The sequence below is a fragment of the Pseudophryne corroboree genome, chromosome 2 (genome assembly GCF_028390025.1).
Source record: "Pseudophryne corroboree isolate aPseCor3 chromosome 2, aPseCor3.hap2, whole genome shotgun sequence".
Classification (NCBI taxonomy): domain Eukaryota; kingdom Metazoa; phylum Chordata; class Amphibia; order Anura; family Myobatrachidae; genus Pseudophryne; species Pseudophryne corroboree.
Window position 1 is genome coordinate 1,047,510,581 of NC_086445.1, and position 26,702 is coordinate 1,047,537,282.

Here is a 26,702-nt window from a genome sequence, read left to right on the forward strand (position 1 = left end):
GAAGCAGCTTCTGTTCCCGGCGGATGTGTCTGTGTTCTGTACTCACTGACCAGGCTCCGGCCATTGTAGACACTGTACGCTGTGATTCAGTGATGGGATGATCTGATATCAGGCGCTGTGTACACTGTGATGCAGTGATGTGATCTGATATCAGGTGCTGTGTACGCTGTGATGCAGTGATGTGATGATCTGATATCAGTACGCTGTGTATGCTGTGATGCAGTGATGTGATGTGATGATCTGATATCAGGCGCTGTGTACGCTGTGATGCAGTGATGTGATCTGATATCAGGTGCTGTGTACGCTGTGATGCAGTGATGTGATGATCTGATATCAGGCTCTGTGTACGCTGTGATGCAGTGATGTGATCTGATATCAGGCTCTGTGTACGCTGTGATGCAGTGATGTGATGATCTGATATCAGGCGCTGTGTACGCTGTGATGTGATCTGATATCAGGTGCTGTGATGCAGTGATGTGATGATCTGATATCAGGCGCTGTGTACGCTGTGATGCAGTGATGTGATCTGATATCAGGCTCTGTGTACGCTGTGATGCAGTGATGTGATTATCTGATATCAGGCGCTGTGTACGCTGTGATGTGATCTGATATCAGGTGCTGTGTACGCTGTGATGCAGTGATGTGATGATCTGATATCAGGCGCTGTGTACGCTGTGATGTGATCTGATATCAGGCGCTGTGTACGCTGTGATGCAGTGATGTGATCTGATATCAGGCACTGTGTACGCTGTGATGCAGTGATGTGACCTGATATCAGGCGCTGTGTACGCTGTGATGCAGTGATGTGATCTGATATCAGGCGCTGTGTACGCTGTGATGCAGTGATGTGATCTGATATCAGGCGCTGTGTACGCTGTGATGCAGTGATGTGATCTGATATCAGGCGCTGTGTACGCTGTGATGCAGTGATGTGATCTGATATCAGGCGCTGTGTACGCTGTGATGCAGTGATGTGATCTGATATCAGGTGCTGTGTACGCTGTGATGCAGTGATGTGATCTGATATCATGTGCTGTGTACGCTGTGATGCAGTGATGTGATCTGATATCAGGCGCTGTGTACTCTGTGATGCAGTGATGTGATCTGATATCAGGTGCTGTGTACTCTGTGATGCAGTGATGTGATGATCTGATATCAGGTGCTGTGTATGCTGTGATGCAGTGATGTGATCTGATATCAGGCGCTGTGTACTCTGTGATGCAGTGATGTGATCTGATATCAGGTGCTGTGTACTCTGTGATGCAGTGATGTGATGATCTGATATCAGGTGCTGTGTATGCTGTGATGCAGTGATGTGATCTGATATCAGGCGCTGTGTACTCTGTGATGCAGTGATGTGATCTGATATCAGGTACTGTGTACGCTGTGATGCAGTGATGTGATCTGATATCATGTGCTGTGTACTCTGTGATGCAGTGATGTGATCTGATATCAGGTGCTGTGTACGCTGTGATGCAGTGATGTGATCTGATATCAGGTGCTGTGTACTCTGTGATGCAGTGATGTGATCTGATATCAGGTGCTGTGTACGCTGTGATGCAGTGATGTGATCTGATATCAGGTACTGTGTACGCTGTGATGCAGTGATGTGATCTGATATCAGGTGCTGTGTACGCTGTGATGCAGTGATGTGATCTGATATCAGGTGCTGTGTATGCTGTGATGCAGTGATGTGATCTGATATCAGGCGCTGTGTACTCTGTGATGCAGTGATGTGATCTGATATCAGGTGCTGTGTACGCTGTGATGCAGTGATGTGATCTGATATCAGGCGCTGTGTACGCTGTGATGCAGTGATGTGATCTGATATCAGGTGCTGTGTACTCTGTGATGCAGTGATGTGATCTGATATCAGGTGCTGTGTACGCTGTGATGCAGTGATGTGATGATCTGATATCAGGTGCTGTGTACTCTGTGATGCAGTGATGTGATCTGATATCAGGTGCTGTGTACGCTGTGATGCAGTGATGTGATCTGATATCAGGTACTGTGTACGCTGTGATGCAGTGATGTGATCGGATATCATGTGCTGTGTACTCTGTGATGCAGTGATGTGATCTGATATCAGGTGCTGTGTACGCTGTGATGCAGTGATGTGATCTGATATCAGGTGCTGTGTACTCTGTGATGCAGTGATGTGATCTGATATCAGGCGCTGTGTACGCTGTGATGCAGTGATGTGATCTGATATCAGGTGCTGTGTACTCTGTGATGCAGTGATGTGATCTGATATCAGGTGCTGTGTACGCTGTGATGCAGTGATGTGATCTGATATCAGGTGCTGTGTACTCTGTGATGCAGTGATGTGATCTGATATCAGGTACTGTGTACGCTGTGATGCAGTGATGTGATCTGATATCATGTGCTGTGTACTCTGTGATGCAGTGATGTGATCTGATATCAGGTGCTGTGTACGCTGTGATGCAGTGATGTGATCTGATATCAGGTGCTGTGTACTCTGTGATGCAGTGATGTGATCTGATATCAGGTGCTGTGTACTCTGTGATGCAGTGATGTGATCTGATATCAGGCGCTGTGTATGCTGTGATGCAGTGATGTGATCTGATATCAGGTGCTGTGTACGCTGTGATGCAGTGATGTGATCTGATATCAGGTGCTGTGTACGCTGTGATGCAGTGATGTGATCTGATATCATGTGCTGTGTACTCTGTGATGCAGTGATGTGATCTGATATCAGGTGCTGTGTACGCTGTGATGCAGTGATGTGATCTGATATCAGGTGCTGTGTACGCTGTGATGCAGTGATGTGATCTGATATCGGGTGCTGTGTACTCTGTGATGCAGTGATGTGATCTGATATCAGGTACTGTGTACGCTGTGATGCAGTGATGTGATCTGATATCAGGTGCTGTGTACGCTGTGATGCAGTGATGTGATCTGATATCAGGTGCTGTGTACTCTGTGATGCAGTGATGTGATCTGATATCAGGTGCTGTGTACGCTGTGATGCAGTGATGTGATCTGATATCAGGTGCTGTGTACTCTGTGATGCAGTGATGTGATCTGATATCAGGTGCTGTGTACTCTGTGATGCAGTGATGTGATCTGATATCAGGTGCTGTGTACGCTGTGATGCAGTGATGTGATCTGATATCAGGTGCTGTGTACTCTGTGATGCAGTGATGTGATCTGATATCAGGTGCTGTGTACGCTGTGATGCAGTGATGTGATCTGATATCAGGTGCTGTGTACTCTGTGATGCAGTGATGTGATCTGATATCAGGTGCTGTGTACTCTGTGATGCAGTGATGTGATCTGATATCAGGTGCTGTGTACGCTGTGATGCAGTGATGTGATCTGATATCAGGTGCTGTGTACTCTGTGATGCAGTGATGTGATCTGATATCAGGTGCTGTGTACGCTGTGATGCAGTGATGTGATCTGATATCAGGTGCTGTGTACTCTGTGATGCAGTGATGTGATCTGATATCAGGTGCTGTGTACGCTGTGATGCAGTGATGTGATGATCTGATATCAGGTGCTGTGTACTCTGTGATGCAGTGATGTGATCTGATATCAGGTGCTGTGTACTCTGTGATGCAGTGATGTGATCTGATATCAGGTGCTGTGTACGCTGTGATGCAGTGATGTGATCTGATATCAGGTGCTGTGTACTCTGTGATGCAGTGATGTGATCTGATATCAGGTGCTGTGTACGCTGTGATGCAGTGATGTAATGATCTGATATCATGTGCTGTGTACTCTGTGATGCAGTGATGTGATCTGATATCAGGTGCTGTGTACGCTGTGATGCAGTGATGTGATCTGATATCAGGTGCTGTGTACGCTGTGATGCAGTGATGTGATCTGATATCAGGCGTCAGCATCGGACATCCACTTTCTCTAGTTATCAGTGGACAAGTGTCCAGCCGACCTCCTTGCGTTCTTTAAGAACTCTAGCATAATGTATGTGTCATTGCCTATTAGAGAAACCTTCATTCCTCGGCTCCTGAGTGCAATCCCCGATACAAGTTCTAGTCCAGGTCCAGCAGCTGCGCAGATTCTGACACCATGCGGACTACGATTGGGAATAGTGACCTGTAGCGGAGCGGGGCGCCTTGCCCAAAGCATGGCGAGCAAAGAGAGCCCGGGCATGGGAGTCAGGGTCGACACCAATTAAGTCGAAACACATTAGGTCGACACTAGAAATAGGTCGACACGGCCATTAAGTCAACGCGGACAAGGTCGACGAGAAAAAAAGGTTGACATGAGTTTTTCTTGGTGTCTAGTGACCGGGAACTCCAATTAGTGCACCATGTCCCCCTGCTTCGCTCGCCATGCTGTGGGCAAGGTGCCTCACTGCGCTACCGCACAGGTTACTGTTCCCAATCGTAGTCCACATGGATCGTAAAGTATGAAAAAGTCCAAAAAATAAGTGAAAAACTCATGTCATCCTTGTCCATGTTGACCTAATGGCCTTGTCGACCTATTTCTTGTGTCGACCTAATGGGTGTCGACCTAATTGGTGTTGACCCAGAGTCCGGATACCGAGAGCCCGTGGGGGAACACGTTTACACTAATTGTGGTCACAGGTGATGAATCATACAAAATGACACCCAAAAAACGTATCTCCACCTTTCCCATGCCGACCTTTTGTATCTGTCGACCTACAGCATGTCGACTATATGGGTTTGACCTATTGACTATGTAAAGATCTATTATACCACCCCCAGGTGGATACACTTTCATATACATTGTAACGTTCACCTTCTACTTTCACCGACGCTGTGTGCTGATTGGCTGCCATGTCAGTAATGTCAGGTGATTGGCCCGGGTCACCACATTGCAGAGGTAGTCTCACCACCGTGGACATGTCCGGTGTAACAGGAGGAGATATAGGGGGTCATTCCGAGTTGATCGATCGCTAGCTGTTTTTAGCAGCCGTGCAAACACTAAGCCACCGCCCACTGGGAGTGTATTTTAGCTTAGCAGTAGTGCGAACGAAAGGATCGCAGAGCGGCTGCTAAATAATTTTGTGCAGTTTCAGAGTAGCTCCAGACCTACTCAGCGCTTGCGATCACTTCAGACTGTTCAGTTCCGGATTTGACGTTACAAACACGCCCTGCGTTCACCCAGCCACGCCTGTGTTTTTCCTGGCACGCCTGCATTTTTACGAACACTCCCTGAAAACGGTCAGTTGACACCCAGAAACGCCCACTTCATGTCAATCACTCTGCAGTCAGCTGTGCGACTGAAAAGCTTCGCTAGACCTTGTGTAAAAATACATCGGCCGTTGTGAAAGTACGTTGTGCATGCGCACTGCGCCGCATACGCAGAAGTGCCGTTTTTTTCCTTAATCGCACCGTAGCGAACATTTTCAGCTAGCGATCAACTCGGAATGACCCCCATTGTGTCCTCCATTATTTTACTGCTCTGTCTGTTGTTCTAGGCGCCTGCTGCACTTTATCCATCTTCACCGACTGGCAGAAAGAAAGGTCAACAGGACGAGATCCCTCACAGTGTCTCCCTGCCAAATCTTACACCAGTCCATGGTATGTATAGTGCTCAGAGGGTTCATTAGTATAAGGAACATCCATACCCCATCTCTGTGTAGGGTTCCTCTGTGTCATGTCCCTGTGTCTCTCTGTTCCTGTATAAGGAACGTCCATACCCCCTCTCTGTGTAGGGTTCCTCTGTGTCATGTCTCTGTGTCTCTCTCTCTTCCTGTATAAGAAACATCCATACCTCCTCTCTGTGTAGGGTTCCTCTGTGTCATGTCTCTGTGTCTCTGTTCCTGTATAAGGAACGTCCATACCCTCTCTCTATGTAGGGTTCCTCTGTGTCATGTCTCTGTGTCTCTCTCTCTTCCTGTATAAGAAACATCTATACCTCCTCTCTGTGTAGGGTTCCTCTGTGTCATGTCTCTGTGTCTCTCTGTTCCTGTATAAAGAACGTCCATACCTCCTCTCTGTGTAGGGTTCCTCTGTGTCATGTCTCTGTGTCTCTCTCTTCCTGTATAAGGAACGTCCATACCTCCTCTCTGTGTAGGGTTCCTCTGTGTCATGTCTCTGTGTCTCTCTGTTCCTGTATAAAGAACGTCCATACCTCCTCTTTGTGTAGGGTTCCTCTGTGTCATGTCTCTGTGTCTCTCTGTTCCTGTATAAAGAACGTCCATACCTCCTCTCTGTGTAGGGTTCCTCTGTGTCATGTCTCTGTGTCTCTCTGTTCCTGTATAAAGAACGTCCATACCTCCTCTCTGTGTAGGGTTCCTCTGTGTCATGTCTCTGTGTCTCTCTCTTCCTGTATAAGAAACATCCATACCTCCTCTCTGTGTAGGGTTCCTCTGTGTCTCTCTTCCTGTATAAGGAACGTCCATACCTCCTCTCTGTGTAGGGTTCCTCTGTGTCATGTCTCTGTGTCTCTCTCTTCCTGTATAAGAAACATACATACCTCCTCTCTGTGTAGGGTTCCTCTGTGTCTCTCTTCCTGTATAAGGAACGTCCATACCTCCTCTCTGTGTAGGGTTCCTCTGTGTCTCTCTTCCTGTATAAGGAACGTCCATACCTCCTCTCTGTGTAGGGTTCCTCTGTGTCTCTCTTCCTGTATAAGGAACGTCCATACCTCCTCTCTGTGTAGGGTTCCTCTGTGTCATGTCTCTGTGTCTCTCTCTTCCTGTATAAGGAACATCCATACCTGCTCTCTGTGTAGGGTTCCTCTGTGTCTCTCTTCCCGTATAAGGAACGTCCGTACCTCCTCTCTGTGTAGGGTTCCTCTGTGTCATGTCTCTGTGTCTCTCTCTTCCTGTATAAGGAACGTCCATACCTCCTCTCTGAGTAGGGTTCCTCCAGGCTCGGACTGTCCCATAGGGGTACAGGGGAAACCACCGGTGGGCCCCCCTGCCTGGGGGGGGGGGGGGGGGGGCCCCACCATCTCAATTATACATTATGAATATGTTACATTATACTGCACAGGACTATGGTGTATTTTCTACAGTACATTGCTGTTATTAATCTGGTACATTATTATGCATGCACTAGCAGTATTTACTATATATATTATTTATCAAGGGGCCCAGACCATGCACTAATGGTTAGCCAAGGCGCTACGAATGGGCCCCTACCACATCATTTCCCCGGTGGGCCCTTCATGCCCCAGTCCGACACTGGGTTCCTCTATATCATGTCTCTGTGTCTCTCTCTTCCTGTATAAGGAACATCCATACCCCCTCTCTTTGTAGGGTTCCTCTGTGTCATGTCTCTGTGTCTCTCTGTTCCTGTATAAGGAACGTCCATACCCCCTCTCTGTGTAGGGTTCCTCTGTGTCATGTCTCTGTGTCTCTCTCTTCCTGTATAAGGAACATCCATACCTCCTCTCTGTGTAGGGTTCCTCTGTATCATGTCTCTGTGTCTCTCTCTTCCTGTATAAGGAACATCCATACCCCCTCTCTGTGTAGGGTTCCTCTATATAATGTCTCTGTGTCTCTCTCTTCCTGTATAAGGAACGTCCATACCCCCTCTCTGTGTAGGGCTCCTCTATATCATGTCTCTTTGTCTCTCTCTTCCTGTATAAGGAACTTCCATACCTCCTCTCTGTGTAGGGTTCCTCTGTGTCATGTCTCTGTGTCTCTCTGTTCCTGTATAAGGAACGTCCATACCCCCTCTCTGTGTAGGGTTCCTCTGTATCATGTTCCTGTGTCTCTCTCTTCCTGTATAAGGAACGTCCATACCTCCTCTCTGTGTAGGGTTCCTTTGTGTCATGTCTCTGTGTCTCTCTGTTCCTGTATAAGGAACGTCCATACCCCCTCTCTGTGTAGGGTTCCTCTATATCATGTCTCTTTGTCTCTCTCTTCCTGTATAAGGAACGTCCATACCCCCTCTCTGTGTAGGGCTCCTCTATATCATGTCTCTTTGTCTCTCTCTTCCTGTATAAGGAACGTCCATACCTCCTCTCTGTGTAGGGTTCCTCTATATCATGTCTCTGTGTCTCTCTGTTCCTATATAAAGAAACGTCCATACCCCCTCTCTGTGTAGGGTTCCTCTATATCATGTTCCTGTGTCTCTCTCTTCCTGTATAAGGAACGTCCATACCTCCTCTCTCTGTAGGGTTCCTTTGTGTCATGTCTCTGTGGTATAAGGAACGTCCATACCTCCTCTCTGTGTAGGGTTCCTCTGTGTCATGTCTCTGTGTCTTTCTCTTCCTGTATAAGGAACGTCCATACCTCCTCTCTGTGTAGGGTTCCTCTGTGTCATGTCTCTGTGTCTCTCTGTTCCTGTATAAAGAACGTCCATACCTCCTCTTTGTGTAGGGTTCCTCTGTGTCATGTCTCTGTGTCTCTCTGTTCCTGTATAAAGAACGTCCATACCTCCTCTCTGTGTAGGGTTCCTCTGTGTCATGTCTCTGTGTCTCTCTGTTCCTGTATAAAGAACGTCCATACCTCCTCTCTGTGTAGGGTTCCTCTGTGTCATGTCTCTGTGTCTCTCTGTTCCTATATAAAGAAACGTCCATACCCCCTCTCTGTGTAGGGTTCCTCTATATCATGTTCCTGTGTCTCTCTCTTCCTGTATAAGGAACGTCCATACCTCCTCTCTCTGTAGGGTTCCTTTGTGTCATGTCTCTGTGGTATAAGGAACGTCCATACCTCCTCTCTGTGTAGGGTTCCTCTGTGTCATGTCTCTGTGTCTCTCTCTTCCTGTATAAGGAACGTCCATACCTCCTCTCTGTGTAGGGTTCCTCTGTGTCATGTCTCTGTGTCTCTCTGTTCCTGTATAAAGAACGTCCATACCTCCTCTTTGTGTAGGGTTCCTCTGTGTCATGTCTCTGTGTCTCTCTGTTCCTGTATAAAGAACGTCCATACCTCCTCTCTGTGTAGGGTTCCTCTGTGTCATGTCTCTGTGTCTCTCTGTTCCTGTATAAAGAACGTCCATACCTCCTCTCTGTGTAGGGTTCCTCTGTGTCATGTCTCTGTGTCTCTCTCTTCCTGTATAAGAAACATCCATACCTCCTCTCTGTGTAGGGTTCCTCTGTGTCTCTCTTCCTGTATAAGGAACGTCCATACCTCCTCTCTGTGTAGGGTTCCTCTGTGTCATGTCTCTGTGTCTCTCTCTTCCTGTATAAGAAACATACATACCTCCTCTCTGTGTAGGGTTCCTCTGTGTCTCTCTTCCTGTATAAGGAACGTCCATACCTCCTCTCTGTGTAGGGTTCCTCTGTGTCTCTCTTCCTGTATAAGGAACGTCCATACCTCCTCTCTGTGTAGGGTTCCTCTGTGTCTCTCTTCCTGTATAAGGAACGTCCATACCTCCTCTCTGTGTAGGGTTCCTCTGTGTCATGTCTCTGTGTCTCTCTCTTCCTGTATAAGGAACATCCATACCTGCTCTCTGTGTAGGGTTCCTCTGTGTCTCTCTTCCCGTATAAGGAACGTCCGTACCTCCTCTCTGTGTAGGGTTCCTCTGTGTCATGTCTCTGTGTCTCTCTCTTCCTGTATAAGGAACGTCCATACCTCCTCTCTGAGTAGGGTTCCTCCAGGCTCGGACTGTCCCATAGGGGTACAGGGGAAACCACCGGTGGGCCCCCCTGCCTGGGGGGGGGGGGGGGGGGGGCCCCACCATCTCAATTATACATTATGAATATGTTACATTATACTGCACAGGACTATGGTGTATTTTCTACAGTACATTGCTGTTATTAATCTGGTACATTATTATGCATGCACTAGCAGTATTTACTATATATATTATTTATCAAGGGGCCCAGACCATGCACTAATGGTTAGCCAAGGCGCTACGAATGGGCCCCTACCACATCATTTCCCCGGTGGGCCCTTCATGCCCCAGTCCGACACTGGGTTCCTCTATATCATGTCTCTGTGTCTCTCTCTTCCTGTATAAGGAACATCCATACCCCCTCTCTGTGTAGGGTTCCTCTATATCATGTCTCTGTGTCTCTCTCTTCCTGTATAAGGAACATCCATACCCCCTCTCTTTGTAGGGTTCCTCTGTGTCATGTCTCTGTGTCTCTCTGTTCCTGTATAAGGAACGTCCATACCCCCTCTCTGTGTAGGGTTCCTCTGTGTCATGTCTCTGTGTCTCTCTCTTCCTGTATAAGGAACATCCATACCTCCTCTCTGTGTAGGGTTCCTCTGTATCATGTCTCTGTGTCTCTCTCTTCCTGTATAAGGAACATCCATACCCCCTCTCTGTGTAGGGTTCCTCTATATAATGTCTCTGTGTCTCTCTCTTCCTGTATAAGGAACGTCCATACCCCCTCTCTGTGTAGGGCTCCTCTATATCATGTCTCTTTGTCTCTCTCTTCCTGTATAAGGAACTTCCATACCTCCTCTCTGTGTAGGGTTCCTCTGTGTCATGTCTCTGTGTCTCTCTGTTCCTGTATAAGGAACGTCCATACCCCCTCTCTGTGTAGGGTTCCTCTGTATCATGTTCCTGTGTCTCTCTCTTCCTGTATAAGGAACGTCCATACCTCCTCTCTGTGTAGGGTTCCTTTGTGTCATGTCTCTGTGTCTCTCTGTTCCTGTATAAGGAACGTCCATACCCCCTCTCTGTGTAGGGTTCCTCTATATCATGTCTTTTTGTCTCTCTCTTCCTGTATAAGGAACGTCCATACCCCCTCTCTGTGTAGGGCTCCTCTATATCATGTCTCTTTGTCTCTCTCTTCCTGTATAAGGAACGTCCATACCTCCTCTCTGTGTAGGGTTCCTCTATATCATGTCTCTGTGTCTCTCTGTTCCTATATAAAGAAACGTCCATACCCCCTCTCTGTGTAGGGTTCCTCTATATCATGTTCCTGTGTCTCTCTCTTCCTGTATAAGGAACGTCCATACCTCCTCTCTCTGTAGGGTTCCTTTGTGTCATGTCTCTGTGGTATAAGGAACGTCCATACCTCCTCTCTGTGTAGGGTTCCTCTGTGTCATGTCTCTGTGTCTCTCTGTTCCTATATAAAGAAACGTCCATACCCCATCTCTGTGTAGGGTTCCTCTGTGTCATGTCTCTGTGTCTCTCTGTTCCTATATAAAGAAACGTCCATACCCCCTCTCTGTGTAGGGTTCCTTTGTGTCATGTCTCTGTGTCTCTCTGTTCCTGTATAAGGAACGTCCATACCTCCTCTCTGTATAGGGTTCCTCTGTGTCATGTCTCTGTGTCTCTCTGTTCCTATATAAAGAAACGTCCATACCCCATCTCTGTGTAGGGTTCCTTTGTGTCATGTCTCTGTGTCTCTCTGTTCCTATATAAAGAAACGTCCATACCCCATCTCTGTGTAGGGTTCCTCTGTGTCATGTCTCTGTGTCTCTCTGTTCCTATATAAAGAAACGTCCATACCCCCTCTCTGTGTAGGGTTCCTTTGTGTCATGTCTCTGTGTCTCTCTTTTCCTGTATAAGGAACATCCATACCTCCTCTCTGTGTAGGGTTCCTCTGTGTCATGTCTCTATGTCTCTGTTCCTGTATAAGGAACGTCCATATCTCCTCTCTGTGTAGAGTTCCTCCATATCATGTCTCTCTCTGTTCCTGTATAGTGGAGGTGGAGGTGGAGGCGCTGGCTCTGGATGTGGATATGAGGTTTTACAATGACCTGTTGAGCGACGTACCAGAGGAGCTGCAGTCCGTCCCCGTTATCGTACACTGCATGCTGGAACAGGTCTGTTAACTCCACTCACCTGGAGTCTCATTGTTGAGATGTTTCCATTATTGTCTCCTCTGTGTACTGTGCTTGTGCTGTAGGTGGTCACTAGCTACCTGCATGGTAAGTGGGCCTGATTGTGACCACGGCCTGCCTCTCCTAACAGGTTGTTGCAACTGAGAAAGATCTAGTCCCTCCGAGTGAAATTGTGCCGAACCACCGAGTGGATGGCTTGGACCCCACCATCGCTGACCATATGATATCTGTTCTGGATTCACTTTCCCTCTCCGAGAAAGAAAAGAAGGTGAGGGGCCTCTAGAGTGTAACCTCTGTCTGCGTGTACATTATCTATTCACACACCGCCCACTCACACCCCGCCCACTCACACACCGCCCACTAACACACTGCCCACTCACACACTGCCCATTCACACCCCACCCACTCACACACCGCCCACTCACACACCGCCCACTCACACCCTGCCCACTCACACACCGCTCACTAACACACTGCCCACTCACACACCATCCACTCACACACTGCCCACTCGCACACCAACCACTACCACCCACTCACATGCCACCCACTTACACACCGCCCACTCACACACTGCCCACTCACACACTGTCCACTCGCACACCAACCACTAACACCCACTCACACGCCACCCACTCACACACCGTCCACTCACACACCACCCACTCACACACCGCCCACTCACACACTGCCCATTCACACACTGCTAACTCACACACCGCCCACTCACACCCCGCCCACTCACACACTGCCCACTCACACCATCCACTCACACACTGCCCACTCACACACCGTCCACTCACATGCTACCCGCTCACACACTGCCCACTCACACACTGCCCACTCACACACTGCCCACTCACACACCAGCCACTAACACACTGCCCACTAACACACCGCCCACTAACACACTGCCCACTCGCACACTGCCTACTCACACACCGCCCACTCACACACCATCCACTCACACACTGCCCACTCGCACACCAACCACTAACACCCACTCACATGCCACCCACTCACATGCCACCCACTTACACACCGCCCACTCACATACTGCCCACTCACACACTGCCCACTCACACACCATCCACTCACAAGCTGCCCACTCACACACTGCCCACTCACACACCAACCACTAACACACACTCACACGCCACCCACTCACACACCGCCCACTCACACACCGCCCACTCACACACTGCCCACTCACACACTGCCCACTCACACACTGCTCACTCACACACCGCCCACTAACACACCGCCCACTAACACACCGCCCACTCACACACCATCCACTCACACACTGCCCACTAACACACCGCCCACTCACACACCATCCACTCACACACTGCCCACTCACACACCAACCACTAACACCCACTCACATGCCACCCACTCACACACCGCCCACTAACACACTGCCCACTCACACACTGCCCACTCACACACCATCCACTCACAAGCTGCCCACTCACATGCCACCCACTCACACACTGCCCACTCACACACCAACCACTAACACCCACTCACACACCATCTACTCATACACCACCCATGTACATACAATCCTCTAACACACCACCCACTCATCCATTCATTCGCAATGTACTTACACACCAGTCACATTTCATCCATTTATTCACCACTCATTCACACACACCAGTCAATATCGCACCATCCACTCACACACCACACAGTCACACATCACCCCTCACACACCACGCAGTCACACATCACCCCTCACACACCACGCAGTCACACATCACCCCTCACACACCACGCAGTCACACATCACCCCTCACACACCACGCAGTCACACATCACCCACTCTCACACCAAGCAGTCACACATCACCCCTCACACACCACGCAGTCACACATCACCCCTCACACACCACGCAGTCACACATCACCCCTCACACACCACGCAGTCACACATCACCCCTCACACACCACGCAGTCACACATCACCCCTCACACACCAAGAAGTCACACATCACCCCTCACACACCAAGCAGTCACACATCACCCCTCACACACCACGCAGTCACACATCGCCCCTCACACACCACACAGTCACACATCACCCCTCACACACCACGCAGTCACACATCACCCCTCACACACCACGCAGTCACACATCACCCCTCACACACCACGCAGTCACACATCACCCCTCACACACCACACAGTCACACATCACCCCTCACACACCACACAGTCACACATCACCCCTCACACACCACACAGTCACACATCACCCCTCACACACCACACAGTCACACATCACCCCTCACACACCACGCAGTCACACATCACCCCTCACACACCACGCAGCCACACATCACCCCTCACACACCACGCAGTCACACATCACCCCTCACACACCACGCAGTCACACATCGCCCCTCACACACCACACAGTCACACATCACCCCTCACACACCACACAGTCACACATCACCCCTCACACAGTCACACATCACCCCTCACACACCACGCAGTCACACATCGCCCCTCACACACCACACAGTCACACATCACCCCTCACACAGTCACACATCACCCCTCACACACCACGCAGTCACACATCGCCCCTCACACACCACACAGTCACACATCACCCCTCACACACCACACAGTCACACATCACCCCTCACACACCACACAGTCACACATCACCCCCTCACACACCACGCAGTCACACATCACCCCTCACACACCACGCAGTCACACATCACCCCTCACACACCACGCAGTCACACATCACCCCTCACACACCACGCAGTCACACATCACCCCTCACACACCACGCAGTCACACATCACCCCTCACACACCACGCAGTCACACATCACCCCCTCACACACCACACAGTCACACATCACCCCTCACACACCACGCAGTCACACATCACCCCTCACACACCACGCAGCCACACATCACCCCTCACACACCACGCAGTCACACATCACCCCTCACACACCACACAGTCACACATCACTCCTCACACACCACACAGTCACACATCACCCCTCACACACCACGCAGTCACACATCACCCCTCACACACCACGCAGTCACACATCACCCCTCACACACCACGCAGTCACACATCACCCCTCACACACCAAGCAGTCACACATCACCCCTCACACACCACGCAGTCACACATCGCCCCTCACACACCACGCAGTCACACATCACCCCTCACACACCACGCAGTCACACATCACCCCCTCACACACCACGCAGTCACACATCACCCCTCACACACCACACAGTCACACATCACCCCTCACACACCACGCAGTCACACATCACCCACTCTCACACCACACAGTCACACATCACCCCTCACACACCACACAGTCACACATCACCCCTCACACACCACGCAGTCACACATCACCCCTCACACACCACGCAGTCACACATCACTCCTCACACACCACGCAGTCACACATCACCCCTCACACACCACGCAGTCACACATCACCCCTCACACACCACGCAGTCACACATCACCCCTCACACACCACGCAGTCACACATCACCCCCTCACACACCACGTTGTCACACATCACCCCTCACACACCACGCAGTCACACATCACCCCTCACACACCACGCAGTCACACATCACCCCTCACACACCAAGAAGTCACACATCACCCCTCACACACCACGCAGTCACACATCACCCCTCACACACCACGCAGTCACACATCACCCCTCACACACCACGCAGTCACACATCACCCCTCACACACCACACAGTCACACATCACCCCTCACACACCACGCAGTCACACATCACCCACTCTCACACCACACAGTCACACATCACCCCTCACACACCACACAGTCACACATCACCCCTCACACACCACGCAGTCACACATCACCCATCACACACCACACAGTCACACATCACCCCTCACACACCACGCAGCCACACATCACCCCTCACACACCACGCAGTCACACATCACCCCTCACACACCACGCAGTCACACATCACCCCTCACACACCACGCAGTCACACATCACCCCTCACGCACCATGCAGTCACACATCACCCCTCACACACCACGCAGTCACACATCACCCATCACACACCACGCAGTCACACATCACCCCTCACACACCACACAGTCACACATCACCCATCACACACCACGCAGTCACACATCACCCCTCACACACCACGCAGTCACACATCACCCCTCACGCACCATGCAGTCACACATCACCCCTCACACACCACGCAGTCACACATCACCCATCACACACCACGCAGTCACACATCACCCCTCACACACCACACAGTCACACATCACCCCTCACACACCACACAGTCACACATCACCCCTCACACACCACGCAGTCACACATCACCCCTCACACACCACGCAGTCACACATCACCCCTCACGCACCACACAGTCACACATCACCCCTCACACACCACACAGTCACACATCACCCCTCACACACCACGCAGTCACACATTACCCCTCACACACCACGCAGTCACACATCACCCACTCTCACACCACACAGTCACACATCACCCCTCACACACCAAGCAGTCACACATCACCCACTCTCACACCACACAGTCACACATCACCCCTCACACACCACGCAGTCACACATTACCCCTCACACACCACGCAGTCACACATCACCCCTCACACACCACGCAGTCACACATCACCCCTCACACAGTCACACAGTCACACAGTCACACATCACCCCTCACACACCGCTTGTGACATGTTATCAGTCTGATCCAGCAGATGTGTAACCCGTGTGATCTCTCCTTCAGAACCTGTACAACACCTTCCTTGTTCAAGACAAAGATGAGAAAACAGAGGAATCAAAAGGTCCACATCTGCTTAGTTACCATGACAAGATCACTGAGAGGACCTACCAAGTGCAGGTAGGTGCAACTTGCTGATGGCCAACACATATTTTATTTGTAGAGATGCTAACATAGAACTGTGCACCCAGGCTGACCCCTGGACAGGACTGTGCACCCAGGGCTGACCGTGAGACAGGACTGTGCACCCAGGCTGACCACGGGACAGGACTGTGCACCCAGGCTGACCCCAGTACAGGACTGTGCACCCAGGCTGACCCCAGTACAGGACTGTGCACCCAGGCTGACCCCAGTACAGGACTGTGCACCCAGGCTGACCCCAGTACAGGACTGTGCACCCAGGCTGACCCCTGGACAGGACTGTGCACCCAGGGCTGAACCTGAGACAGGACTGTGTACCCAGGCTGACCACGGGACAGGACTGTGCACCCAGGCTGACCCCAGTACAGGACTGTGCACCTAGGCTGACCCCAGTACAGGACTGTGCACCCAGGCTAACCCCGGAACAGGACTGTGCACCTAGGCTGACCCCGGGACAGGACTGTGCACCCAGGCTGCCCCCGGGACAGGACTGTGCACCCAGGCTGCCCCCGGGACAGGACTGTGCACCCAGGCTGACCCCAGTACAGGACTGTGCACACAGGCTGACCCCAGGACAGGACTGTGCACCCAGGCTGACCCCAGTACAGGACTGTGCACCCAGGGCTAACCCCAGGACAGGACTGTGCATCCAGGCTGACCCCAGGACAGGACTGTGCATCCAGGCTGACCTCAGTACAGGACTGTGCACCCAGGCTGACCCCTGGACAGGACTGTGCACCCAGGCTGACCCTAGTACAGGACTGTGCACCCAGGCTGACCCTAGTACAGGACTGTGCACCCAGGCTGACCCCAGTACAGGACTGTGCACCCAGGCTGACCCCGGGGCACGACTGTGCACCCAGGCTGACCCCGGGGCACGACTGTACACCCAGGCTAACCCCGGGACAGGACTGTGCACCCAGGCTGACCCCGGGACAGGACTGTGCACCCAGGCTGACCCCAGTACAGGACTGTGCACCCAGGCTGACCCCTGGACAGGACTGTGCACCCAGGCTGACCCCAGTACAGGACTGTGCACCCAGGCTGACCCCAGTACAGGACTGTGCACCCAGGGCTGACCCTGAGACAGGACTGTGCAGCCAGGCTGACCACAGGACAGGACTGTGCACCCAGGCTGACCCCAGTACAGGACTGTGCACCCAGGCTTGACCCCAGTACAGGACTGTGCACCCAGGCTGACCACGGGACAGGACTGTGCACCCAGGCTGACCCCAGTACAGGACTGTGCACCCAGGCTGACCCCAGTACAGGACTGTGCACCCAGGCTGACCCCTGGACAGGACTGTGCACCCAGGGCTGACCCTGAGACAGGACTGTGCACCCAGGCTGACCACGGGACAGGACTGTGCACCCAGGCTGACCCCAGTACAGGACTGTGCACCCAGGCTGACCCCAGTACAGGACTGTGCACCCAGGCTGACCCCTGGACAGGACTGTGCACCCAGGGCTGACCCTGAGACAGGACTGTGCACCCAGGCTGACCACGGGACAGGACTGTGCACCCAGGCTGACCCCAGTACAGGACTGTGCACCCAGGCTGACCCCAGTACAGGACTGTGCACCCAGGCTAACCCCGGGACAGGACTGTGCACCCAGGCTGACCCCAGTACAGGACTGTGCACCCAGGGCTGACCCTGAGACAGGACTGTGCAGCCAGGCTGACCACGGGACAGGACTGTGCACCCAGGCTGACCCCAGTACAGGACTGTGCACCCAGGCTGACCCCAGTACAGGACTGTGCACCCAGGCTGACCACGGGACAGGACTGTGCACCCAGGCTGACCCCAGTACAGGACTGTGCACCCAGGCTGACCCCAGTACAGGACTGTGCACCCAGGCTGACCCCTGGACAGGACTGTGCACCCAGGGCTGACCCTGAGACAGGACTGTGCACCCAGGCTGACCACGGGACAGGACTGTGCACCCAGGCTGACCCCAGTACAGGACTGTGCACCCAGGCTGACCCCAGTACAGGACTGTGCACCCAGGCTGACCCCTGGACAGGACTGTGCACCCAGGGCTGACCCTGAGACAGGACTGTGCACCCAGGCTGACCACGGGACAGGACTGTGCACCCAGGCTGACCCCAGTACAGGACTGTGCACCCAGGCTGACCCCAGTACAGGACTGTGCACCCAGGCTGACCCCAGTACAGGACTGTGCACCCAGGCTGACCCCAGTACAGGACTGTGCACCCAGGCTGACCCCAGTACAGGACTGTGCACCCAGGCTGACCCTGAGACAGGACTGTGCAGCCAGGCTGACCACGGGACAGGACTGTGCACCCAGGCTGACCCCAGTACAGGACTGTGCACCCAGGCTGACCCCAGTACAGGACTGTGCACCCAGGCTGACCACGGGACAGGACTGTGCACCCAGGCTGACCCCAGTACAGGACTGTGCACCCAGGCTGACCCCAGTACAGGACTGTGCACCCAGGCTGACCCCAGTACAGGACTGTGCACCCAGGCTGACCCCTGGACAGGACTGTGCACCCAGGGCTGACCCAGAGACAGGACTGTGCACCCAGGCTGACCACGGGACAGGACTGTGCACCCAGGCTGACCCCAGTACAGGACTGTGCACCCAGGCTGACCCCAGTACAGGACTGTGCACCCAGGCTGACCCCTGGACAGGACTGTGCACCCAGGGCTGACCCTGAGACAGGACTGTGCACCCAGGCTGACCACGGGACAGGACTGTGCACCCAGGCTGACCCCAGTACAGGACTGTGCACCCAGGCTGACCCCAGTACAGGACTGTGCACCCAGGCTAACCCCGGGACAGGACTGTGCACCCAGGCTGACCCCGGGACAGGACTGTGCACCCAGGCTGACCCCAGGACAGGACTGTGCACCCAGGCTGACCCCAGTACAGGAATGTGCACCCAGGCTGACCCCAGTACAGGACTGTGCACCCAGGCTGACCCCGGGACAGGACTGTGCACCCAGGCTGACCCCGGGACAGGACTGTGCACCCAGGCTGACCCCGGGACAGGACTGTGCACCCAGGCTGACCCCGGGACAGGACTGTGCATCCAGGCTGACCCCGGGACAGGACTGTGCACCCAGACTGACCCCAGTACAGGACTGTGCACCCAGGCTGACCCCTGTACAGGACTGTGCACCCAGGCTGACCCCAGTACAGGACTGTGCACCCCGGCTGACCCCTGTACAGGACTGTGCACCCAGGCTGACCCCTGTACAGGACTGTGCACCCAGGCTGACCCCAGTACAGGACTGTGCACCTGTGCTGACCCCTGGACAGGACTGTGCACCTGTGCTGACCCCTGGACAGGACTGTGCACCTGTGCTGACCCCTGGACAGGACTGTGCACCCAGGCTGACCCCTGGACAGGACTGTGCACCCAGGCTGACCCCAGTACAGGACTGTGCACCCAGGGCTGACCCTGAGACAGGACTGTGCAGCCAGGCTGACCACGGGACAGGACTGTGCACCCAGGCTGACCCCAGTACAGGACTGTGCACCCAGGCTGACCCCAGTACAGGACTGTGCACCCAGGCTGTCCACGGGACAGGACTGTGCACCCAGGCTGACCCCAGTACAGGACTGTGCACCCAGGCTGACCCCAGTACAGGACTGTGCACCCAGGCTGACCCCTGGACAGGACTGTGCACCCAGGGCTGACCCTGAGACAGGACTGTGCACCCAGGCTGACCACGGGACAGGACTGTGCACCCAGGCTGACCCCAGTACAGGACTGTGCACCCAGGCTGACCCCAGTACAGGACTGTGCACCCAGGCTGACCCCTGGACAGGACTGTGCACCCAGGGCTGACCCTGAGACAGGACTGTGCACCCAGGCTGACCACGGGACAGGACTGTGCACCCAGGCTGACCCCAGTACAGGACTGTGCACCCAGGCTGACCCCAGTACAGGACTGTGCACCCAGGCTGACCCCAGTACAGGACTGTGCACCCAGGCTGACCCCAGTACAGGACTGTGCACCCAGGCTGACCCCAGTACAGGACTGTGCACCCAGGCTGACCCTGAGACAGGACTGTGCAGCCAGGCTGACCACGGGACAGGACTGTGCACCCAGGCTGACCCCAGTACAGGACTGTGCACCCAGGCTGACCCCAGTACAGGACTGTGCACCCAGGCTGACCACGGGACTGGACTGTGCACCCAGGCTGACCCCAGTACAGGACTGTGCACCCAGGCTGACCCCAGTACAGGACTGTGCACCCAGGCTGACCCCAGTACAGGACTGTGCACCCAGGCTGACCCCGGGACAGGACTGTGCACCCAGGCTGACCCCAGTACAGGACTGTGCACCCAGGCTGACCCCGGGACAGGACTGTGCACCCAGGCTGAACCCAGTACAGGACTGTGCACCCAGGCTGACCCCGGGACAGGACTGTGCACCCAGGCTGACCCCGGGACAGGACTGTGCACCCAGGCTGAACCCAGTACTGGACTGTGCACCCAGGCTGACCCCAGTACAGGACTGTGCACCCAGGCTGACCCCGGGACAGGACTGTGCACCCAGTCTGACCCCGGGACAGGATTGTGCACCCAGGCTGACCACTGGACAGGACTGTGCACCCAGGCTGACCACGGGACAGGACTGTGCACCCAGGCTGACCACGGGACAGGACTGTGCACCCAGGCTTACCCCAGTACAGGACTGTGCACCCAGGCTGACCCCAGTACAGGACTGTGCACCCAGGCTGACCCCAGTACAGGACTGTGCACCCAGGCTGACCCCAGTACAGGACTGTGCACCCAGGCTGACCCCGGGACAGGACTGTGCACCCAGGCTGACCCCGGGACAGGACTGTGCACCCAGGCTGACCCCAGTACAGGACTGTGCACCCAGGCTGACCCCAGTACAGGACTGTGCACCCAGGCTGACCCCGGGACAGGACTGTGCACCCAGGCTGAACCCAGTACAGGACTGTGCACCCAGGCTGACCCCGGGACAGGACTGTGCACCCAGGCTGAACCCAGTACTGGACTGTGCACCCAGGCTGACCCCAGTACAGGACTGTGCACCCAGGCTGACCCCGGGACAGGACTGTGCACCCAGGCTGACCCCGGGACAGGATTGTGCACCCAGGCTGACCACTGGACAGGACTGTGCACCCAGGCTGACCACGGGACAGGACTGTGCACCCAGGCTGACCACGGGACAGGACTGTGCACCCAGGCTTACCCCAGTACAGGACTGTGCACCCAGGCTGACCCCAGTACAGGACTGTGCACCCAGGCTGACCCCGGGACAGGACTGTGCACCCAGGCTGACCCCGGGACAGGACTGTGCACCCAGGCTGACCCCGGGACAGGACTGTGCACCCAGGCTAACCCCGGGACAGGACTGTGCACCCAGGCCGACCCCGGGACAGGACTGTGCACCCAGGCCGACCCCGGGACAGGACTGTGCACCCAGGCTGAACCCAGTACAGGACTGTGCACCCAGGCTGACCCCAGTACAGGACTGTGCACCCAGGCTGACCCCGGGACAGGACTGTGCACCCAGGCTGACCCCGGGACAGGATTGTGCACCCAGGCTGACCCCGGGACAGGATTGTGCACCCAGGCTGACCACGGGACAGGACTGTGCACCAGGCTGACCACGGGACAGAACTGTGCACCCAGGCTGACCACGAGACAGAACTGTGCACCCAGGCTGACCCCAGTACAGGACTGTGCACCCAGGCTGACGCCAGTACAGGACTGTGCACCCAGGCTGACCGCGGGACAGGACTGTGCACCCAGGGCGACCCCGGGACAGGACTGTGCACCCAGGCTGACCCCAGTACAGGACTGTGCACCCAGGCTGACCCCAGGACAGGACTATGCACCCAGGCTTACCCCGAGACAGGACTGTGCACCCAGGCTAACCCCGGGACAGGACTGTGCACCCAGGCTGACCCCGGGACAGGACTGTGCACCCAGGCTGACCCCAGGACAGGACTATGCACCCAGGCTGACCCCGGGACATGACTTTGTGCATACATGGGGAAACGGCACAGAACTGGACACTCCAGTAGATCCTGGGACAGGTTTTATGCCGGGGTGTCAGTGCGACAGGATTGGTACCATGCAGTGTATGATATTTAATGGACATATGGATATTTATTTTCATGCTTTATACTTTGTTCCAGGCCCCAAAGACTTTCAATCCCATTAAAATTGAAAAAATGATGTTAAATGAGCTGCCAATAGTGCAACATCTCCCCATCCTGCAGCTGCCTCCTGAGATCAGTTCCCGAAGACTGGCTCACATACACGAGCTCATGCACTACTGCAGCACAGGTAACTAGTGCACACAGATCACTCACTACTGCAGGCTGCAGCACAGGTAACTAGTGCACACAGATCACTCACTACAGCATCACAGGTAACTAGTGCACACTGGTCACTCACTACAGCAGCACAGGTAACTAGTGCACACAGATCACTCACTACTGCAGCACAGGTAAGTAGTGCACACAGATCACTCACTACAGCATCACAGGTAACTAGTACACACAGATCACTCACTACAGCAGCACAGGTAACTAGTGCACACTGGTCACTCACTACAGCAGCACAGGTAACTAGTGCACACAGATCACTAACTACAGCAGCACAGGTAACTAGTGCACACAGATCACTCACTACAGCAGCACAGGTAACTAGTGCTCACAGATCACTAACTACAGCAGCACAGGTAACTAGTGCACACAGATCACTCACTACGGCAGCACAGGTAACTAGTGCACACAGATCACTCACTACAGTATCACAGGTAACTAGTACACACAGATCACTCACTACGGCAGCACAGGTAACTAGTGCACATAGATCACTCACTACGGTATCACAGGTAACTAGTGCACACAGATCACTCACTACAGCAGCACAGGTAACTAGTGCACACAGATCACTCACTACAGCAGCACAGGTAACTAGTGCACACTGGTCACTCACTACAGCAGCACAGGTAACTAGTGCACACTGGTCACTCACTACAGCAGCACAGGTAACTAGTGCACACTGATCACTCACTACAGCAGCACAGGTAACTAGTGCACACAGATCACTCACTACGGTATCACAGGTAACTAGTGCACACAGATCACTCACTACGGCAGCACAGGTAACTAGTGCACATAGATCACTCACTACGGTATCACAGGTAACTAGTGCACACAGATCACTCACTACAGCAGCACAGGTAACTAGTGCACACAGATCACTCACTACAGCAGCACAGGTAACTAGTGCACACAGATCACTCACTACAGCAGCACAGGTAACTAGTGCACACTGGTCACTCACTACAGCAGCACAGGTAACTAGTGCACACTGGTCACTCACTACAGCAGCACAGGTAACTAGTGCACACAGATCACTCACTACGGCAGCACAGGTAACTAGTGCACACAGATCACTCACTACAGCAGCACAGGTAACTAGTGCACACTGGTCACTCACTACAGCAGCACAGGTAACTAGTGCACACTGGTCACTCACTACAGCAGCACAGGTAACTAGTGCACACAGATCACTCACTACGGCAGCACAGGTAACTAGTGCACACAGATCACTCACTACGGCAGCACAGGTAACTACTAGTGCACACAGATCACTCACTACGGCAGCACAGGTAACTAGTGCACACAGATCATTCCCTACGGTATCACAGGTAACTAGTGCACACAAATCACTCACTGCAGCAGCACAGGTAACTAGTGCACACAGATCACTCACTACAGCAGCACAGGTAACTAGTGCACATAGATCACTCACTACGACAGCACAGGTAACTAGAGCACATAGATCACTCACTACAGCAGCACAGGTAACTAGTGCACATAGATCACTCACTACGACAGCACAGGTAACTAGCGCACATAGATCACTCAGTACGGCAGCACAGGTAACTAGTGCACACAGATCACTCACTACGGCAGCACAGGTAACTAGTGCACACAGATCACTCACTACGGCAGCACAGGTAACTAGTGCACACAGATCACTCACTACGGCAGCACAGGTAACTAGTGCACACAGATCACTCACTACGGCAGCACAGGTAACTAGTGCACACAGATCACTCACTACGGCAGCACAGGTAACTAGCGCACATAGATCACTCACTACGGCAGCACAGGTAACTAGTGCACACAGATCACTCACTACGGCAGCACAGGTAACTAGTGCACACAGATCACTCACTGCGTCAGCACAGGTAACTAGTGCACACAGATCACTCACTACGGCAGCACAGGTAACTAGTGCACATAGATCACTCACTACGGCAGCAGAAAGTAACTAGTGCCCACAGGACACTCACTACTGCAGCACAGGTAACTAATGCACACAGATCACTCACTACAGCAGCACAGGTAACTAGTGCACATAGATCACTCACTATGGCAGCACAGGTAACTAGTGCACACAGATCACTCACTACGGCAGCACAGGTAACTAGTGCACATAGATCACTCACTACTACAGCACAGATAAATAGTGCACATTGGTCACTCACTACTGCAGCACAGGTAACTAGTACACACAGATCACTCACTACGGCAGCACAGGTAACTAGTGCACACAGATCACTCACTACGGCAGCACAGGTAACTAGTGCACACAGATCACTCACTACGGCAGCACAGGTAACTAGTGCACACAGATCACTCACTACGGCAGCACAGGTAACTAGTGCACACAGATCATTCACTACCGTATCACAGGTAACTAGCGCACATAGATCACTCACTACGGCAGCACAGGTAACTAGTACACACAGATCATTCACTACGACAGCACAGGTAACTAGTGCACACAGATCACTCACTACGGCAGCACAGGTAACTAGTGCAGACAGATCACTCACTACAGCAGCACAGATAACTAGCGCACATAGTTCATTCACTACTGCAGCACAGGTAACTAGTGCACATAGATCACTCACTACGGCAGCACAGGTAACTAGTGCACATAGATCACTTACTACAGCAGCACAGGTAACTAGTGCACACTGGTCACTCACTACTGCATTACAGGTAACTAGTGCACACTGGTCACTCACTACAGCAGCACAGGTAACTAGTACACACAGATCACTCACTACAGCAGCACTGGTAACTAGTGCACATAGATCACTCTCTACGGCAGCACAGGTAACTAGTGCACACAAATCACTCACTACGGCAGCACAGGTAACTAGCGCACTAAGATCACTCACTACGGCAGCAGAAAGTAACTAGTGCCCACAGGTCACTCACTACGGCAGCACAGGTAGCTAGTGCACACAGATCACTCACTACAGCAGCACAGGTAACTAGTGCACATAGATCACTCACTACTACAGCACAGATAAATAGTGCACATTGGTCACTCACTACTGCAGCATAGGTAACTAGTGCACATAGATCACTCACTACGGCAGCACAGGTAACTAGTGCACATAGATCACTCACTACGGCAGCATAGGTAATTAGTGCACACAGATCACTCACTACTGCAGCACAGGTAACTAGTGCACATAGATCACTCACTACTACAGCACAGCTAACTAGTGCACACAGATCATTAACTACGGTATAACGGTATAACAGGTAACTAGCGCACATAGATCACTCACTACGGCAGCACAGGTGACTAGTGCACATAGATCACTCACTACGGCAGCACAGGTAACTAGTGCACATAGATCACTCACTACTGCAGCACAGGTAACTAATGCACACAGATCACTCACTACGGCAGCACAGGTAACTAGCGCACATAGATCACTCACTACGGCAGCACAGGTAACTAGTGCACATAGATCACTCACTACGGCAGCACAGGTAACTAGTGCACACAGATCACTCACTACGGCAGCACAGGTAACTAGTGCACATAGATCACTCACTACGGCAGCACAGGTAACTAGTGCTCATTGGTCACTCACTACGGCAGCACAGGTAACTAGTGCACACAGATCACTCACTGCGGCAGCACAGGTAACTAGTGCACACAGATCACTCACTACAGCAGCACAGGTAACTAGTGCACACAGATCACTCACTACGGCAGCACAGGTAACTAGTGCACATA

At 53.2% G+C, this 26,702-nt stretch overlaps 1 protein-coding gene across 1 annotated transcript in view; it reads left to right on the forward strand.

The window, feature by feature from the left end:
• Nucleotides 1-26,702, forward strand: part of SPAG17 (sperm associated antigen 17) — a 481,673-nt gene that overhangs the window by 284,361 nt on the left and 170,610 nt on the right. Inside the window, exons 9-13 of the mRNA XM_063956879.1 lie at nt 5,432-5,534; nt 11,511-11,632; nt 11,781-11,918; nt 16,484-16,597; nt 22,772-22,922. Of these exons, the coding sequence (XP_063812949.1) occupies nt 5,432-5,534; nt 11,511-11,632; nt 11,781-11,918; nt 16,484-16,597; nt 22,772-22,922 (628 nt within the window). The remainder of the gene's footprint in view (nt 1-5,431; nt 5,535-11,510; nt 11,633-11,780; nt 11,919-16,483; nt 16,598-22,771; nt 22,923-26,702) is intronic.